Source organism: Chrysochloris asiatica, unplaced genomic scaffold, assembly GCF_000296735.1.
Source record: "Chrysochloris asiatica unplaced genomic scaffold, ChrAsi1.0 scaffold00049, whole genome shotgun sequence".
NCBI classification, from domain to species: domain Eukaryota; kingdom Metazoa; phylum Chordata; class Mammalia; order Afrosoricida; family Chrysochloridae; genus Chrysochloris; species Chrysochloris asiatica.
Window position 1 is genome coordinate 2,176,996 of NW_006408567.1, and position 21,315 is coordinate 2,198,310.

Sequence of the window (21,315 nt, forward strand, 5' to 3'; positions counted from 1 at the left end):
GTGGAAAGATGGAGCAGCTCGGGACTTCAGACCCAGAGAGGGAGAGGGGTTGTGCACTGATGACTGAGGGACGGGCTTGCAGGGTATACCCTTTGGTTGGTTGATGATACATGGAGGGAATTATAACCATGGCAAGGAAATTATATACGATAGGATGAACAAATGGCTAATGTTCTCCCATGTAAATTGTCACATAATTCACAATAAAACATTAAAAAAAAAAAAAAAAAGTGGAAGAACATACAATGCTACTGGATAGGAAGGCTCAACATCATGAAAATGTCAGTACTACCCAAAGCAATTTACACATATAATTAAATTCCAACCCAGATTCCAGTGATATTATTCAAAGAGAAAAGACAAACTTATATGTATAGGAAGGAGACACGGGATAAGCAAAGCACTGCTCAAGAAGAAGAACAAGGTTAGAAGCCTCTCACTCCCAATTTCAAATCTACTACACAGCTATAGTGGTCAAAAGAGCCTGGTACTGGTACAATACATTGATCAATGGAACAGAACTGAGAATCCAGAAATTAACCCATCCACATTACAGCTAACTGATTTTTGACAAAGTGCCCAGGTACGTTACATAGGGAGGAGATTAAGTCTCTTTAACAGATGGTGCTGGCAGAACTGGAAAGCGATATGCAAAAGATTGAAACAAGACTTCACCACACGCCCTATACAAAAACCAACTCAGCATGGATTAAAGATCTAAATGTGAATCCCAAAATTATGAGTCATCAATGAAAAAATAGGGACAGATGTGAGGGCTCTAATACAGGGAATATACAGACTATCAAACATTTTGAAAAGTAAACAAACAAAAGTAGACAAAATAGATGAGTGGGACATACTAAAAATTAAAAACTTATGTGCATCAAAAGACTTCACCAAAAGAGTAATAAGGGAACCCATAGAATGGGAAAAAAAATCTTTTGCAATGACACATCAGACAAGGGACTCATTTCTAATATATATCGGAAACTACAACACCTCTACAAGAAAACCACAAATAATCCAATTAAAAAATGGACACAGAACACGAACAGACACTTCACCAAGGAAGAGATCTGGCCAGCCAACAAACATATGGAGAAATGTTCACAACCAACTAGCCATTAGAGAGATGCAAATCAAAACAACAATGAGATATCATCTCAAACCAGCAATAACACCAAAGATCAAAAAAGTAGAGGACAATAAATGCTGATGAGGATGTGGAGCGACTGGGACCCTCCTACCTTGCTGGTTGTTGTTGTTGTTATGTGCCGTTGAGTCGGTTCCGACCCACAGCGACCCTGTACAGGGTTTCCGAGGCTGTAAGTCTTTACGGGAGCAGAAAGCCTCCTCTTTCTCCCGCGGAGCGGCTGGTAGTTTCGAACTGCTTACCTTAAGGTTCGCAGCCCAATTCGTAACCACTACGCAACCAAAGCTCCTTGTTGGTAGGACTGCAAAATGGTCCAACCACTCTGGAAAGCAATATGGAGTGCTTCCTCAAAAGGTTGGAAATAGATATACCTTATGATCCAGCAATTCCTCTACTTGAAATTTACCCACAAGAAATACGAGCCTTAACACGAATAGATATATGCACACCAATGTTCATATCAGCACTATTTACAATAGCAAAAAGATGGAGACAGCCTAAGTGCCCATTAACTGAAAAATGGATAAATAAACTGTGGTACATACACACAATGGAATATTATGCTACCTTGAAGAACAACAAGGAAGCTGCAAGCCACTGCATAACATGCATGAATCTTGAGGACATTATGCTGAGTGAAAATAGTCACAAAAGGAGAAATACTGCATAGGATCATCATTGTAAAAGAATAAGAAAAAGAACCCACAACAAAATCGGGAAAAAAAAATTATATATATATATTTGCTGATCACCAGGATGTATGGGATGAGAGGAGGGAAGGAACAGAGAGGAAGATAAAGCACAGGGTAAGCAATAGACACAGGATAGTTTGGGTGTGGGGAGGTGGCAGGGGGGCAATACACAAGAAGGGAGAAGGGAATGGAAGAACAAACCTGATGGGAGAACAGTTAGGCAGGTTCGCATGGGCTAAGTGGAACACAGGTAAATGATGATGTATGCACAACCTTGGAACAACAGGGCTCCGGGATACAGGGATTAAGGAATGGTTTGAAGGGGTAAAAGAGGGAAATAACGTTAAGATGCCTGGCTGTCTTTTGACTCTTGGTTTCCCTTGTCTACCATTGTAAAATAGACACTTTGGGTGTGGGGCAGAGGGAGGAACAGCCAGAATCATCTCTACATAAATCCTGTAAGTCCGTCTTCAGTCTAAAACTGATTGGAATACCTTAAAGGGGGCTAAAAGTTGCCCAGTAAAAGAGACTTCCTGTGGAGCTTTTACATTGCATAAGACCATAAGTGGAATCCAGAACCCCATCCAGAACCGACTGAGGTAGGAAATTTCCACTGGAAAGGACGAGTAGACCAGCCTGGAGCAGCTAGACGAACAGAAGGTACTTCATTAAAAAAAGACTGTGTAAGAAAGACTGGCAGGAAAAAGCCGAAATAATATGGCAGCCTGATTGATTACTACAAGAACAAGTAAGCTGTCCACCCGGGAGCCGTCAAGGCAAGTGGTTCGGACCCCTCAGACCAAACCCCCTTCCAAGACTGAGACTCAAAGGGAATACATGAGTAGGTCTGGCTGGTGACCACATTGTTCATCAATAAGGGGAAGAGGGGGAAAAAACAGCAATGAAGTTAGGAGCTAAGCCCGACCACATTCAATACACTCCTGTGAACCCAGGTGGAGACCTGGATGGCCAGCAGTATGGCAAGACCCAGGGACTCCTGGCCACAGAGGACTAGAGTGGAGAGTGAAGCATCCAGCTAATATGAAGTGAGGGGAGATGCACAAGAACACACATACTTGCAGATGGTACACACCTGACCTGGCTTCGATGGCTGGATGATTAGAGCTTAACTAGAAGAAGAAAGAAGAGGAGAGAAAAAAGAAAAAGTAACCTGCTACAATTTGATGAACTTTACCTATACTTGTGGATATAGTAGCTCAAAGGAGAGAACAAATCTTTACAGCAAGGATCACTCCCACCCCCTTGGTACACAGGGTTGACAGGGATGGGCAACTTGGACATTGGCTACCCAAAATGGGGGCGCCTATAAAGGCAAGAATGACTGGCTTGCAAGCTTTCAAGAGGGAGCCTAGTTCCAGACAGGGCAGGAGAAGTCAGAATCACCACTGAATGTTTTCCAATCCATTGGCACTGGGCTGGTGAAAGGAAATGGGGATAAGACTCTCATGGTACAATAATGAATAATTGCTATCAGGACGGACTGTGAGGGTAGGAAATTTACAGGTAGATGTTTTTTGACAAAGGGAGGAGAGTGATTAATTTTGCAGCCCAGGAGCAATAGTTCCTGGGACCATCAAATGAGAAGAACGGAGAGTGGGACCCTACCCAGAGAGATTGTGACACCAGGGATGGAGGCAGAGAAGATGATATGGACAGATGGAGCAGCTAGGGACACTAGACTCAGGGAGGAGAAGGGCTGTGTGCTGGCGGCCAAGGGCAGGCCTGTGTGGTGTACCCTTTGGTTATTTGATGATGCATGGAGGGGATTGTAATCATTGCAATGAAACGAAATACGAATAAAAACAAAACAAGACAAAATATACATATGCTTCACCCTCATCTGCTCCTTGAATGTATTTATGGATTTATTAAGAGAGGCAAAGTACAAACATCTCCCCTAAAAAGTACATTAAAAAAAAAATTTTTTTAAACAAAAAAAATTAAATTAAAAAAAAATAATCAAGTACTTACAACACAAAAAGTATTTATGAATATGAAGCAAAGATTAATTTAGACCAACTCTTTCAGTAAAGATTTGCATATGAAGTGGACCTAATCTGATAAAAGTCCAAGCCATAAGCATGCAAAATAGTGATACAAATGAACATTAAAAGGGATTCTTACCTGTCAAATATTAGCTGCAAAAGGCCAGAAGTATTACCAAGTGCACACAAGTTATCATAGGTAATATTCATTCTTTGAAGCAGTTCACAAAACTCAGTTACAAAAATAGGTGAGTTGTATAATTCTTCACACCACTGCAGTGAATAGAGCAATTCTGCAACTAGTAGAATGGATAGTATCAAATTTTCAGGTGTACTTTGAGAAAAAACCTTGTAATCATTTTCACTCGTCCTCCTCTGCCTCACAGTTATCTCAAAACATCTATAACCTAGTTTTCAAATCAGTTTTGAGCGTTCAGTTATAATGAAAACTGAGAATACTCGTCTACTACAAAGTACTACCTTCTCCCAAATCTTAGTTGGTCTCTAACTAGTTAAGAACATGGCAGGCAGGGATCTAAGTTACTGGAGAAAGTGGAAGAATTTTCCTTACTATTTCTGCCAAAATTAGTATTATTTCTACCACATACAGGATAAACAACTGAGGGCCCTGAAACCTCCCTTATAGGACCAAGGGGAAAATTAAATGATCAAATGTCTATCACAAAGCCTTACATATGGTAGGCTCTCTTTGTCACATTATCTATGGGCTTTGGAGTCATCAGACCCAAGACCTGGTTCAAAGTTGAATCCGGTCTCTTACAAGTCAAGTAACTTTGACCAAGCCAAATTAAGAAAATAACAGAATCTGTCTTAAGGGGTTGATGAAATTAAATAGTGTTGTCAGTTCATAATTAGTACAATAAAAATTTTTTTTAAAAAAAGATTATTACAGTGAGTCTAATTTTCATTTTTGGACAACAGTTACTACTCTACGAGCACATCTCCTTGCTCTTTACTGAATGTGGCCCTGACTGACCAAGTTCCAGTTTTCAACCTTCTTCTCTTCCAAGGACAATAAGCACTAACTATTATAGCACTAACTATTATAGCTGAGGAATCCTGGTGTGGCACTGTGGGCAAAGTCATTTAAACTGCAAGGTTGGTGGTTCAAGCTCACCAGCTGCTCCTTGGATATCCTATACAGGGTCACTATGGGTCGGAATCGACTCAATGGCACTTAACAACAAACATTATAGCTGAGGACTTCAAAACAAAACAAAAAAAGATAGCAGACTTATGCAACGCCTCTTACTTTTAATTGTGTCTTGTAAAAGTCATGCTGCTACCTACAGTTCTAAGGCATGTCCTAGAATGGGGGACTCATGGCGACCTCATATGTGTCAGAGTAGAACAATGCTCTCCAGGGCTTATGATGACTCTTTTTTTTCAGAAGTAGATTCCCAGGCCTCTCTTCTGAGGTACCTTTGGGTGGACTCTAACTGTCAATCTTTCAATTGGCAATCAAGTGCTTAACTGTTTACATCACTCAGGGACACCAAATCTTAGAAGTTCAAAATTTGAACTTCCCCCTTACCGGAAAAACAATAAATAGCCCTTGAATATAAAGAGTTAGAGGTTAAAAAAAAAAAAAAAACCTGAAAATTCAGAATCTTTGATGGTACCAGTCTCAGGTTTTGTGTGTGTATATGTTTAAGGTATGTCCCATATGTTCTGCATTTATTAACATCATTGCAGTTTGAGTAACTATCTTTGCCAAGTTATGCTCTACAGCAAACATGATTACAGCATGATATCTGTTTCCATAATTTGCAATTTGATTTAATATCACTTAACTAACCTCAAATTCCCCATTTCTAAGAGAGTAAATACAAAACTAAATATTCTTGAATTAAAGAGTAAACTGCAATGTGATCAAAACTATTTCAAAATTATATTTTGTACATAATTTTATATCTGAATACTGATATATACATACTTATTTTCTCAAGCTCCTTATTTTCTAGGACTTCTTCCTTTTTCGGTGCAACTAAGACCATTTTGCTCAATAATGCTGAAGTACACAAATGACTAGGAAGTGTCTTTATATCTTCTTCCTTATAATCTGTTTTGAAACACTCATGGTTCAAGCTCAATCTTCCTTCTAAAAGAGGCTTGTGTAACCACTGGAAAAAGAAAACATTAAATGACTTAGAAAATCGAGAGCAGAAATGGCAGATTAGGGAGAAATGCGGTACAGACCTCTAACAGCAATAATACAGAATACCAGATGAAGCAGGTTCAGGGAACGCTCCCAGAACCCTGAACTACATATGAAGGAATATTTAGAAAATGTTTGTATTTGTAGCAGAAGCAAGAAAACTGGTGTTTTCTGATCTACGGGTCCCAGCGGCTCCTAGAGCAGCCTTCTTGGGAGTGACAGAGCAGGTGAAGGATCAGAGCAGCACTCCCACTTGGGAGTGACAGAGCAGGTGAAGGATCAGTCTGACCCATCCTCGGAGATAAAAATGTGGACCATCTTTTTTTTTTTCTCTGTTCATTGGTCTCTCACTGTTTGCACACCTCCACTCTGGTAACTAGAGGGGGTGCCTGAGCAAGTGGACACCCCATCCCCACCCCCAGAGGGTTCTACTATGCATGTGCATGGATCTGTTCAGCAGAATCTAAGAAGAGGAAAGGTACAGCTTAAAACCAAACGGCTGCCCAAAATGGCTATGCGTTAGCCCACAGTGCCACACCAGGACATGGCTACAGTGGGCCCTGATCTGTTTATCACTATGAAAAAGGCCTGAACAGGGGTTGTGGAGTGAGAGAGAAACAGGCTAAAATTTAAATTCTTAGTTATGTCATAAGGAACAACAACAAAATCTTGAAACTTTGCAGGTGGCCTTGAAAGCAAGAAGCCAAGTCATACTCATATTTTGCTATAGAATTTTTCTTTTTTTCTCTTTTCTGTAATTATAGACTATACTATCCAAGTTGGGTTTTTTTGCTACTGCTGTTTTGTTGTGGTCCCTATTTTACGTTCAGGGGACTCTTTCTTTCCTGACACTAACCAAGAAGAGACAGCAATTGTGGTCATATAGTCAAGCTACAATCACAGCCTATAAAATCCCACCATCCAGGCAAGAGCCAATACCAGGTGCTATAAACCAGATAGACAGCCAACATTTGCTCAGTTACTTTGAGTTGAGAAATAAAAAAAGTGAAAAGGGAAGCCCATCTCCTGATGACATCTACCTGACAGCAATCAGCATAATAAAACATCACATCACACCTAACTACTGAAGATACCCAAGAAACAGCTGGCCATATCAGCACATGTCCAGAAACTAAGATAGAGTGACTGAGACAAATGAACTTCCAACTTCACATTGGAAGGAGGGGAGGCTTTGGAACTCCCTGAGAAGGAATTCAGGAGAATGAGATTGAGATGCATCCAAACAGTGTCTGCTGTTGTCTTTTGAAGAGCAAACATCAAATATATATGCATTCAGAAGCTTAATGGCAAGCATGACATTAATTTCACTTACTTTTTTTACTTCCCAGAATAAAATTTAAAATATTTGGCCTTACATGAAATCCAAACTTCAAAATGAAATATGCTATACACTCATCAGTAACAAACATACCTGCATAGGAAGAGACTCTCTCATCTGTTCCCATTCACTGTCATTTGGCATAACACTTCCAATATAAACTCCCAGTAGATCAGTATCTTTACTCTCTAGCAGTTTATTTAGGAAATCATCAACAGAAGACAAGAGGACTTTTAGACTGAAAATAATGAAAATAACCTACTGTTACAGCTCTACTATGACTAATTTGAGCTCTCTCATATACATTAGCTATTTTTTGGCAGATAACAGCCTTACTGAACAAGGAGATGTGTACAAAGAGAAATACACCCCATACCAGACACACAGTTAAACTGGGAATTTAATCCAACATTTGTAGTAAGAAATTGAGTGCTGCTTCTATCTCAAAAGGAAGGGGACCTGACCTGCTTCAGATTGAATACGTCTTAAGAAAAAGGAAAAAAAGCATTATGATCTAAAAAAGATTAGACTCAATTCCAATAGTTTTTGGGTTTATTCTCTCAAGATTTGCTTTCATATGTATTTAGGTTTACTTTTTAAAAACAAAAAAAAAAGCAAAACATTTGCAATTCAGCCTTACAACAATAGATGACTCCAAAACAACCACCCAAGAGCAATCACTATCTGTGTACGGCAGCCAGTGAGAGGTTATAGTTACAATCCATACCTGTCTATAACACAGGACAGGACCGCCATCACTGACCATAAATCAGGAGTCCAGCAGGGCATGTTATAACAAATCATTCTTCAATTAAGTGAAAGTATAAACGAATGGCCATTAAAAGAAAACCCTTTTGAAAAAATTTGGTTGTGTAGATTTTTAAATTTCTGTAGATTTCTTACATAACAAGATGCTTTTCATAGACAAAGAAACATAAATACTCATTAAGAACAAAGATCAAAAACATAAGAAACTACAACTGAATTTTTTTTTAAAAAAGGTTACCTTTTGACATCCAAAAATGAAGACTGAGCTTGGTTCCTGAGCCAAAGAGCAGACAAGCGTAGGAAGGTACTCTTTTCATATGTATTATCAATTTGATGAACCAGGAAATTTACACCAGACAACCAAGTGTTTTTCATTTTACGTATAAGAAAGTCTAAAATCAAGATGTCAACAGAAATTTGTAGTCTCAATTATGCTAATCAGTGCAAAATGTCTGAAAGAACTACTGCAGATGTGAGATATTTTATATATCATTTTTAAAAGAAAATACAAAATTGTTATGTCATTTGCCAAAATAAAGTGTGTCATAAACATGCAAATAATATTCAGTAGCTCATTTACAATATAAATGTAAAAATTGTGAGATTTCAAAAGTTAGCTCTTTCTTGCTCTGAGCTTATTTACAAAAACCATCCTCTCTCAGAGATGAGAAAGGCTGTGCCTTTTCCAAAAAGAGAAGTCAAAAAGAAAGGGCTTTAATGTATTCCTTTCATAAATAATTCTGAATTAACATATAATGACAAGAATATACACTCAGAAGGACAATCTTAATTTCATTTTGAAGGAAATTACTGAATATTTTAACTACATGAAAAGAGAAAGACATTATAATTCCACTTTTGTAAATGAGGAAACTGAGGCATTAAGTAAACTTGCTAGGACTACTGAGTGGAAGGGCAAAGATTCAACTGATCTATCACATCCCTCTTTCAAAAGCATTTCCTTGATATCACATAAGAACTTTAGACATACCATCTACATACATCTTAAACTTGTTTTCTGAAAATGAAAAGTGCATAAGATCTGTAACCCTTTACTTAAAATTCTTTAAACTTCCAAACAAATTATGATTCAACTGTGAAAGCCTGAAGACTTACACTATAAAGGACAGACAAGAGATTCCCAACAAAACATAAGAGCAATAGGTTGTTGCTGTTAGGTGCCATTGAGTCGGTTCCGACTCATTGCTAACCTACGCAGAACAGAACGCAACACTACCAGGTCCTGAGCCATCTTCACAATGCAGTAAGTTGTTACCTGGCAAATGTGTTTTATCTTTACTCTGAGCACATAACTGAAAGAGAGTTAATAACAAATCTTCAGATGATGGCATGAGTAAACATCCTTTTGCTGAATTGAAATAATCATAGGACACATCGCAGACATAAGATACCGATGAGTTACTGTTTTCAGCTTCTGACATTGTTTTTGTTTTCGATAAAGTTTCATGAAGTTTAACAATGATTCTTTCAGTATATACTTCTCCAATTAAGTAATCTAGAGAGAGAAAAATTTTCAAGCAAACAATTATTTATAAATATTAACTGTATTATTTGCATTTTTTATTTATGGTAAATACAAAATAACAAAATATTTGCCGTTTCAACAATCTTCACATGTATAGTTCAGTGATTGCTCCTCATGCTGTTCAACCATTGCTACTGACTGTTCCTAAATGATCCCATCAACCTTAGCAAATGCTTCCCATCAAGTATTATGCCTTCCTCTCCCCCTTCTCCTACCTGCCCCAGGCAACCATTAACCAACGTGCATATTTTAGCTATTTCATAAGTGAGATCACACAGTATTTATCCTTTTGTGACTGACTGTTTCCACTCAGCGAATTGTTTTCAAGTTAACAGTATATTTTTTAATACCTTGCTTTTAGTTAATAACCACTTGGGATTTTCTGCATTGTTTAAAAGGCATTTAATGTCTCAGACAAAAGAAAATTATAACCAAAAATCTCTCACACATAAGAGATCTCAAGTTAAAAAATCAGTTTTAAGTTAAGGAAAAAAGAGCAATACTTTACAAATTGAGAAAAAGGGCATTTGCTGAATCCAAAACCCTTTACTAGAATACAAAACTAAAAATACGAAATATATTCTAAGCGATACTACCAGGATTATAAAACAGTTAGTGCATTTATAAAATTAGGATATGTGAATCAACTAAATCATGCTACATTGTTGTTAAGTGCTGTCAAGTCAAATCCGACCCATAGCGACCCTGTAATAATCTGCAAGCTGAAAAAACAGGATCCCCCTCAAAAGCTGGAAAGAATTATCCCCTACTAAATATAAGACTTATTTTTCTTACCATTTTCAATATGTTGAGACAATACCAAACTCAGAAGGGTCCATTTTTCTGAAAAGTAACATTCTGAAGATAATTTGGATTCCAAGCCCATATTACATAAGTGATCTGCCAAGTTTACTAATTTCTCTCCAAGGATATCTCCTTTTAGCCAAAGAGTTACTAAAGCATGTTTATCTGAACTGGAACATGCCTAAAACCATAAAAATTAAAGCAAAATTAGAAACAAGACCAATAAGTAATCTCAAAATATTATCATATTAAATCTTCATCACTGTGGTCCCAACACTATTCCCAACTCTGTATTCCTATATTCAAGTTACAGGAAGTCTATTATCTCCCCTGTTCTCCATTTGGTGTTAGACCTCATGGAATTAATGCTGACTCACAGCAATCACATGTGACACAGCAGAATCACCCCCATGGGTTTCTTTGGCTGCCATTTTTAGAGTGTATTGCCCCATCTTCTCTAACTCACAGAGATCACTGCTTTGCTTGGACTTTCTAAAGCACTTATTGGAAGGCATTAACATTTAAATGTTTCAACTGTATGTATCTTATCTTTTCAATGAGACTGTACATTCATTCCTGGAGGACAGAGACTGTCTTAAACTTCTTTGATACATGCTATCAATGCTGTAGGTATGTTCTAAGAATAATGAATGGTTGAATTTTAAGGAAGTTTTATTAAGACTCTAGAGATATTAATTTTTTGTTGATCAATTTTGCTAAAATTAAAGAACAATTTAGAGTAATAATAAATTCTCAAATATAAACAATGGGACTTATTATTTACCAAATTCCCTGAAATAAAGTTACTAAAGCCAGGTAACTGACTGCAACTAGTTTATTTTCATGAGGTAAGGAAGCAAGGGAGAAAGAAAGAAGCTGTAATTCCACCCCCAAGAGCATGCTGATCCATGTTCCCAGAGCTTCTTTTGCTTTAAGGAATGAGAAGAAAGGAATTTGCAACTTGGTTCATCTCAAAGCAATCTGGAAAAAAAAGAAATCCAAGTGCGGATCGGGTAGTGACTAAAAAACTGCTTATCTTTTTATTTTAAAAAAGTATAGATAATCAAAGCTTATATTTTATCATCAAAGATTTACCACTATAAACTACCCTTGTGATCTTGGATATATCTCTTAAACAATCTGAACAATTAACCTAGAAAAATTCCAAGGTCCTTTTCTGGTTCTAAAATTCAGGTTTGTTTCTTTATGCATTTTGAAAGATGCTGTTAGGCTTCTACTCATAACTATTAGGTTGCTGTTGTTAAGTGCCATCAAATTAGTTCTGACTCACAGCAACCCTGTACAGAGTTTCCGAGGTGCATATGGTGAGTTTGAACTGCAGACCTTGTTACTTAAATCAACTTTGAAATCCAGTGCTGCACCATATCAGGACTCCAGTTTATGGGTTGTTGTTGTTGTTAAGTACCATGGAGTCGGTTCTGACTCATAGTGACCCTGCACAGGGTTTCCGAGGCTGTAAATCTTTATGGGAGCAGAAAGCCTCATCTTTCTCCCGCGGAACAGCTGGTAGTTTCAAACTGCCGACCTTGAGGTTAGCAACCCAACTCGTAACCACTACGCTATCAGAGCTCCAGAGTTTATGGGCTAGAGGGCATTAATGTTGGCTCCTTCTATACAGTTTGCTATTGTTATTGTTGGCCAGTGCTGTAGAGTTGGTTCTCACTCACAACAACCCTTTCAAGGAGCAGCTGGTGAGTCTGAATCACCGACCATGAGATTCAAACCAACCTTGAGGTCCAGTATTTTTCCTATCGTGCCACACCAGTACTCCATTATATAGTTTAGCAAATGAAAATCAATCTGTTTTATAGAATTCTGGTGGAGAAAATAAACTTCTGAGGTAAATGTCTCTCAGGTTTAGCCGACAATAAGTTTAACTTCTCAGTGTATTAGCATCCGAAAAAAATCCATCCACAGCTAAAGAAGCTAGTTGCTCCTGAAGTACAGGAGGAAGGAACACACTATCAACTTTTACAAACCACATGGAAAGAGAATATTCTAAGTAGAATCTGGACCCACTGGGTAGGTATAATCCTAAACTGGAAATGGATACATTAGTCTACTTTTATAAAAAATTAGCTCCCCTTGCTCTAAATCCAGGCTTACCCAGCAGCCTTATGAATTGGGATTTGACTTTATACATAGGTTGCCAACAGGTAGAGAAGGCACTGGATAAACTAATATAAATGAAGTGCCGTATACTTATACTTCTCACTGAAAATTTTAAATTTAGTATTCTATATTTATTTTGTAGCAATAAACTTGTAAACTCAAGTCATCTCACTATGCAAAATAGAAAAAATAATTTTTAAATGCTAATAAAAAAAAAAAAAAAGGAAGAATTTTCCATAGCTAGTCAACATTTCTATAGTTGAAAAAAATTGCTAGTTTTAGTTACAGCATTTACATCTGCATTAGGAAAGAATACAAAAGCCATATTATCACATTTCTGAATTATTTATGATCCTTTATTTTTTTCATAATTCTTATCACTAACTTTCTTACTTAGTCAAGTGGCAATCACACAATGACTGGAAGACTACTTGTCAGTATAGTATTCCAGAGTAGGGCAAACTTCATTTCCTGTTGCTCTCTAGTCAAAGCTAGAACCAGTCAATCCATTTCTATAGAAGAAAAAGTAACTAGGATAAGAGTAGAAATTTGGTTTAAAAGAAAATAAAATGTTCATCTCACCCTGTGTCACCTGCCAGGAAAGGAACACTAGATTTTCCAGAGCCTGCTTATCCTTCCTCCCAATTATCCTAACCAGAAAAATAATGGCACAGAAAGGCAAATACCCAGTATCTTTCCAAATTATGGGAAGCACGTTACAATAATAGGGAAGTTCACTCTAAGACAGACTCCTGCCCACATGTTAGTGTATGAACAAGACTGGTTTTAATTTTCTATATCTATAAACATAAACAAAAATTTCTAAGATAACTTACCTTCTTAATAACCTGAAGAAGAGAATCCCATTTCAGCTCCACCTGAAAAATGAAAAGAGTAAGAAAAAAATCTGCTTAAAGGAATAGCAAAACTTTTATAAAGTAAATGAAGTAACCATAGAACCAAAAAAAAATGAACTTTCAGTATAAAGTGAAAGGACTCACATTTTTATTACCAAGCTTGTTACCTTAATGCACTTCCTGAGCACCTATCCAGTAGTCTCAGGCACTTCCCAAATCACAAGAATACACTGCTTGTCTTTAAATCCACATTCTTAGTCAAGAAATAACTGACTAAGAATGACCCCCATGAATGTCATTCTACTCATCTACAATTAAAATAGTGCCAGTATGCATCATTCTAGTTCAGAACATACAATAGTAATACCTGTGTTAAATCATCCAAGATATTTTTTCTTTCCATATTATTGTCACAGCAACGGAGGGCACTGTATAAAATGTCTATCAGGAAACCAGCATCCATTCTTTGATCTTCATTTAGCCAACCAATTAGTTTCCGGTATAAAAACTGCACCGCAGGATTTTTTTGTACAAGTGTATCTATTTCAAGAGATTTGCCTTTGACAATACTCTGTTTTTCATCACCTAACAGCACTTTAAATACCTGACTTGAAGAGAAGGTGCTGAGCAGAGTAGAAAGCAACTGCAGATGTTGCTCTGACATTTGCTTATTGACAAAATTAATACTCATCTCTGCTAACTTACAGACCAAATCTTCCAGAGGTTTCTTCCTCAGAGGAGACATAAGGTTTGATGGATTCTGAGTGAGAGGTTCAGGCACTAATTCAGAGCCTTCACTGTTCTCTCCTTCTGAAGAGGCGCTTTTTTCATTCTCTTTATGATTTTCAGGTATCTCATCAGCAAATGTAACCTTACCAACTTTTTTTTTATTGGATTTCAATGCGCTCTTTGGTTTCTGAAGGACCTGTAATAAGCTAGAGACTCCCAAAACAGATATATCATCGGCTTTAGGCTCATTAATTTTCTCAATACAGATCTCTGACAGTCTTTCCCAGAAATTTAACAGCACTTTCTCCAAGTTGTGAGCTGTTGTATCGCTTTTTTCCATATCTGCCTTTGTTTCCCAGGAACTTAAAGTATCTGCTAAATGGTTAAATAGGTGACCATTTTGTAATCTTGGCTCTTTGAGAACTGCATCAATAAAAGGGATCAACTGTAAAAGAAGAAAAAAACATGTTAAAAAAAATCCATTTTCAAGAAAACTAAAATTTCAACAAAATATTTGCAAAATACTAAAATTACATGTTATTTAATAACTAAAACACATGAATTTTCCCCCATAACTCTGAAAACAGCTAACAGGAAGATCATTTTCATAATAAAGAGCTTAATGATTTAGATGTACTGTACTTGAATTAGCTCTATCAATGATTTAATTGACCAAAATTCTTAGTCATTAAGAAATAATCCAATTTTGTTTGCATCTTCTTAGTTCATTCAAAGTATTTGTCTTTTTAGCCTTATACCGGTTGCTATTCAAGTCTTCAACTTATGGTAATCACATGTGCATCAGAGTAGAACTGTGCATCACAGGGTTTTCAACAGCTGATTCTGTGGAAATAGACCACTAGGCCTATCTTTCAAGGTGCCTCTGGGTAGACTGGAACCTCCACCCTCTCAGTCAGCAGTTAAGATCTTCATTCATTTGCATTACTCAGAGACAATCTAAAGTATGATTTAAACCAATATGAATAACACCTAAAGCCCACAGAATTCAGAACCCTTTTTTCTTAAATTACAATTATAAGAAAAGTTAATGATATATAAAATAGGATCTGGGGTTCCACAATCCCATTATTTCCTATAATAATAAACCATTTTCCAGAATCTGTCTTCACCACTGGTTCTAAAAGGAAACCCAAAAGGACTATTGTACTTGAGTATTTTAAAATAATATGTTTATTGTATAATTTACATTTTAAAAGATTGCAAATAACATCTTCCAAATTATGTTTTGCATTGTTGTTTCTGTTGTTAAGTGCCGTCGAGGAGATTCCAACCCATAGTGACCCTGTATAGGGTTCCATAGTGACCCTGTATAGGGTTTCCGAGGGGCAGCTGGCGAGCCTGAACCGCTGACCTTGCAGTTCAAACAGCTTTGCAGTCTGGCGCATTAACCCACAGCGCCACACCAGGACTCCCTGTTTTGCATTGCATCGCTCTAAAATAACCAGGATTTTTATATCCAACTAGTTAGTCCTCCGGCACTTTATTATATGCTAGCAACTAACTATAAAGAGTTTTAATTTATCTGGGTAAAATTCATATTTCTCAATCTGCAAATTGTAAAAGTGAAATATTTACAAGGAATGGTAATTAATGAAAATGGTAACACACAATGAGCTTGACTCACATTCAAGCTGGTGATTTTTACGTTATAAATACCTGATCATCGACAAGCATCTTTTCCATCTCTTCCTCACCCAAGTTTTGCTGCATTATAAACTGTAAGCACTCAAAAAAAGCAGCTACTACAGCTGAGCACTCTGAAAAGCTGGTTTTGATTCTCTCTGTTGACAGTCTAAGAAATTAATAACAACCATGGCTTATTCTTCCATAAGAAAAATAGCAAATCAAATCACCAAAATAATTAATTGAAAAGTTGTTGTACCAAAAGACAATATATTGTTTAATAAAACTTTTCAACTAAAAACTAAACTAACTAACTTATTCCAATTGGAATATAAACTTAGAGAATTGTTAAAAGAGCTTACGGTCAAAAATGTTTTGGTAAACCTATCCAGAGAAGCAGGTACAGCAAAGATGGAGGCAGAGATGAGGACATGGAGAGAGGGAGCAGCAGAGGACTGAGGACTCAGGACTCATAGAAAGAGAAGGACTGAGTACTGGCAACCAGGAGGCAAGCATACAGAATGTGCTCTTTGGTTGTTTAAATTATTATATATTCCTGAGTAAAACTCCCACCCCCTAAAAAATGGAATGGAAGCAAATGCTGTTGAATGATGCACGGAGGAGATTGTAATCATTGCAATGAAACGATGGTGTAAGCTACCACATAACATGGAAACCATGTAAACTATCACTCAATTCACAATAAAAACTTTAAAAAAAAAAGTGTTTTGGCAAAGCAAAATAGTTTTTTCTATTCATCCAGCTGCAAACTTGAAAGACTGGACAGTATAGTGAGAAAACAATTTAATCACTAATAAAACTAAACAGCTTTTAGAAAGTTAAAAACTTAAGTACAAATTTAAATAACTATTATACTTAATTTTATATAAGTTAAAATTTCACTGGCTCATCTTTTCTATTTGGACATCTGTATGTATCAAAACACACAAAACATAAAGACTCTTTTGAAAAGTGGCCTACTTCTACCTAAGGGTCTTAATATATTTATCAAACTTTCTGTTGGTAATACCACTAAAGCCTTGACCCAAGGAAAGAATTCAAATTATAATTCCCTTTAAAAAGTGTAAGTACTTAATGAATAGCAAAACAATTGAGAGAAACTTAAAAAGCAAGATGATGATTAGTATGCCATTCTACCATTTATGGCAACTAGAAAAATCTCTTATGTTTTCAACATCAAGAATTTGACTTCTTACCCTGTAACTATAGAGGTGAGGAAATTTTTGAAGAAATCCAACTTTGGGTCTGTAATAGACTGAGGAAGCATGCTGATAAATGGCAGAAGACACGGATATATAACAGTAGCTAGGCCTCGACCACCTTCACGAACCATAGCTGACAGCTTGGGAAACACACTTTTTTTCGCATTTACATGAATCCAACAGTCCTAGTCAAAGATAATAATATAGAATTAATTAGAAATCATAAAACACACATTTCCTAATCAAAAGAAAAAACATGTGGGCTCTCAAAAAATTTAAAATCATTTAATTTTACCTTAAGGGTCTATAATCTCAGCATCTTTAAAAATTAAAGCTCTGAAATTTTAAGAAATATTCTACATATGGTGCTTTTGTTGTTAATTGCCACTGAGTCAGTTCCAACTCACAGCAACCTTGGATAAGGTTTCCAAAGAGAATCTGGTGAGTTTGAACCGCTGACCTTGCAGTTCAAACTGACTTGTGGCCCCAGTGCTTATCTGACAGCTCCACACCAGGACTCCGTATTACATATTGTTGCTGTTAAATTCCATCGAGTCAGTTCCAACTCAGAGCAACCCTGAATAGGGGTTCTAAGGAGCAGATGGTGAATTTGAGCCACCAACCTTGCTGTTCAAAACAACCGTGTGGTCCAGTGCATTGTCCCTTAGCACCACACAGTATTTATGTATTCCATATGCTTATTTAAAAGATTCCTATAAAACCTGCTTTCTGAAAGTGGTATTTAATTTTACACACAAGATTCAAATAGATTAACTGTACTGTCCACGTATGTTAAAGAATAACTAATATTAGAAAAGTAATATAAAAACTTATGCCATTTTTTAGTCAGCTTAATATTCATATCAAGTTCTAAGTAAATATTTTATTTCCAAATAAAGCATTTTTCAAGTATCAGATATTATAATCTAGTAAGCCTTATCTTATATGGTACTGAGGGCTTCTAAAACATGACTAAGAAAACAAGCATTCCCAAATGTACTAAATATACCTCTCTTACATACCACAACAGATATAAGTACAGCTTTCCAGACAGAAGGCTTATCTTATATGTTATCGAGGGCTTCTAAAATACGACTAAAAAAACAAGTATTTCCAAATGTACTACATATACCTCTCTTACATACCTCAACAGTTTTAAGCGTATAAAGTACAGCTTCCCAGAGAGCTGGGCATACAACAGGGTCACTATCATCAATGCTAAGTAGAACAGATGGGCTCACTTTGGATGCTTCATCTTTCATCAAATGTGGAATATGCTGGCACAGAGCAGAAACTAATTCAAAATAAGCTGAGCGGATCTAAAAGAAGAAATACAAAACTGAATTCAATGTAAACCTTTGTTGTTGTTGTTAAGTGCCGTTAAGTCAGTTTCGACCCATAGCGACCCTGTACAGGATTTCTGAGGCTGTAAATCTTTACGGGAGCAGAAAGCCTCATCTTTCTCCTGTGGAGCGGCTGGTAGTTTCAAACTGCTGACCTTAAGGTTCACAGCACGATTTGTAACCCCTATGCTACCAGAGCTCCTTGTAAAGGTGAAATTCACCAAACAAAATGTCACTTTGTTGTACTATGATGGCTGTGCATTACTATCCTGCTGGAAGGTACACCACCAAAGAGCAGCAGACTAAGTCATGTTACACAGGTTTTAGCAGAGCTTCCAGACTAAAGTAGACTAGGAAGAAAGGCCTGATAACTTACTTTGCTATGATTATTGTCAAGAAAACCCTATGGAGTAATTCTACTCAGTAGCAAATGGAATCTCCATGAGCTGGAATCAATTCACCAGCAACTAACAAATGTCCATAATAGCCGGACCACAAAAAATGAATAGAGAAAGAATAAAGAGTTTACTAGGTGATGATAAGAAACATGGCTCACTATAAAAAGAAAAATTACCTGATGTGGCACTATAGGATAAGTATAGGACACCAGGGTTGGTTTGAATCACAAAGTCGGCAGTTCAAACTCACCAGCTGTTTCCTGTAAACCCTATACTGAGTCCCTATGAGTCGAAACCAAGTTTATGGTACTTAACAGCAACAACACTACATAATGATGTTGTTGTTGTTAAGTGTCATCAAGATGGTTCCTACTCATAATGATCCTGTATAGGGTTTCTTTTGAGCAGCTGGTGGGTTTGAACTGCCAACCTTACAATTTGCAATTCAGTGCTTATCTCACAGCACCACACTAGAACTCCAAATACTACATATTGTTGTTGTTGTTAAGTGTTGTCAAGTTGGTTCCAACCCATAGCTACCCTATATAGCATTTCCAAGCAGTGGTTGGTGAGCTTGAACTGCCCAACCTTGCAGATCAAACTAACTTTACAATCCAGCGCCATTAACCTATAGCGCCATATAAAGGTAGATTACTGGTGAATTAAAAACATCCTGTGAAATGTGGAACCTAAGAATATCTTTATGACTTAAAAGTTGGAAAAGCTTTCATAGACAAAAAAAAAAAAAATCAGTGACTTTGATAAAACAAAAGTTCAAATTTCTAACAGTATACATGACAAGTGACAAAATGAGAGATCATTTGCAATGCTTAAGATCAACAAAAGACTAATAATCAGTACAAGGAACTCCTGAAAAATAAGAAAAAGGTAAGCAGTTCAAACCCACCTGCTACTGCTCAGAAACCCTAAACAGGGTTGCAGTGAGTCAGCACCACTTAATGACACATATCAACAAGTTAAAGGAGAAAAGAGGGAGGACAATAGAAAAAAATAGCTTACAAAAGAAATACAAAAATCTAAAAAGTTTATGAAGAGATATAAAAAATCATGAGTTAGAGAAATGCAAATTAAAGAATTAGCATTTGATTCTCCATTAGACTGATTAAAAACTATACAAAACTAAAGGATGCCTAGTGCTGGCTAGAATATAAGATTATACATAAGTTATCATGCATTGCTGGTTACATACAGAGTCAGTCATTCTGAAGAAAAATCTGCCACTATTTCTGATAATTAAGAAAATTCTGTTCCTGAGCACATATGTGAAAGAAATTCTCACAGATCCAACAAAGATGTTTGTTGCAGAAATATCCGTAAGGGCAGGAAGTTACAGGCAGGTGATATGGAGCAGAAACAAGAGAATACTACCTAGCAGGAAAAAGCAATGGACTAGATGTACATATACAAACATGCTGTATCTTAAAACAAAAAAACAGAGGCCCAATAAATGGGAAAAAAATAGAATATTACAATACCATTTGGGTATTAAAAAGACATTCATACACACACAAAAATGCAATTCACAAAAACATAAGCAAAAGAACATATGGCTGAAATGGGGCTACAACGTGCCCAGTGAAGGAGGCTTCCTGCGGAGCCTCTGCATTACATAAGACCATAGGAGGAATCCAGAACTGCATGCAGAATGTTCTGAGGTGGGAAATTTCCACTTGAAAGGACAAAGAAAACAGCCTAAAGCGGCTAGAAGAACAGAAGATACTTCTTGAAAAAAAGACTGAAAGGAAAACAATATAGGCAGTCTGACTTATAACTAGAAGAACAAGCAAATTGCTCACCCAGGAGACATCAAGGCAAGTGGTCAGGTCCCCTCAGGGCAAACCCCCTTCCAAGACTAAGACTCAATGGGAATACATACTCTGATTGGTTACCATGTTCATCACAGATAAGGGGAAGTGAGGGAAAAACAGTAATGAAGCTGAGAGCTAAGCCCTACAATGTTCAACAGACTCCTGTGAACCCGGGTGGAGACCTGGTTAGCCAGCAGTGTAGCAAGACCTGGGGACTCTTGGGCCCAGAGTCAGTGACACAACCACAGAGGACTAGAGTGGAAAGTGAAGCGTCCAGCTGATAAGAAGAGAGGGTATATACATAAGAACACCCACACTTGCAGATAATACCACTTGACCTGGCTTCAATTTCTGGATGATCAGAGTTCACTTGACCTACACCTATGGATGCAGTAGTTCAAAAGAGGGAGCAAATCTTTACAGCAAGCATCATTCCCACCACCTCCATACAGAGTAGACAGGGATGGGCAACTTGGACATTGGCTACCCAAAATGGGGGGCTACAAAGGCAAGAAGTGACAAGAAGTGACTGGCTTTCAAGAGGGAGCCTAGATCCAGAGGGCACAGAGGAAGGTAGAGTCTCCACTGAGTAGTATCCAATCTGTCTGGGTGGGGCTGATGAAAGGAGATGTGGATAGGTCTCTTGTGATACAATACTGAATAAGTGTTATC

The 21,315-nt window shown here is 37.2% G+C and overlaps 1 protein-coding gene across 1 annotated transcript in view; it reads right to left on the reverse strand.

The window, feature by feature from the left end:
• The window catches only part of LTN1 (listerin E3 ubiquitin protein ligase 1), an 80,499-nt gene that overhangs the window by 38,193 nt on the left and 20,991 nt on the right, over window positions 1-21,315 (reverse strand). Inside the window, exons 7-17 of the mRNA XM_006862509.1 lie at window positions 18,219-18,392; window positions 17,068-17,258; window positions 15,884-16,019; window positions 13,845-14,651; window positions 13,457-13,498; window positions 10,479-10,668; window positions 9,414-9,653; window positions 8,376-8,529; window positions 7,463-7,607; window positions 5,809-5,995; window positions 3,991-4,150 (exon numbers count right to left, since the gene is read on the reverse strand). Of these exons, the coding sequence (XP_006862571.1) occupies window positions 3,991-4,150; window positions 5,809-5,995; window positions 7,463-7,607; window positions 8,376-8,529; window positions 9,414-9,653; window positions 10,479-10,668; window positions 13,457-13,498; window positions 13,845-14,651; window positions 15,884-16,019; window positions 17,068-17,258; window positions 18,219-18,392 (2,426 nt within the window). The remainder of the gene's footprint in view (window positions 1-3,990; window positions 4,151-5,808; window positions 5,996-7,462; window positions 7,608-8,375; window positions 8,530-9,413; window positions 9,654-10,478; window positions 10,669-13,456; window positions 13,499-13,844; window positions 14,652-15,883; window positions 16,020-17,067; window positions 17,259-18,218; window positions 18,393-21,315) is intronic.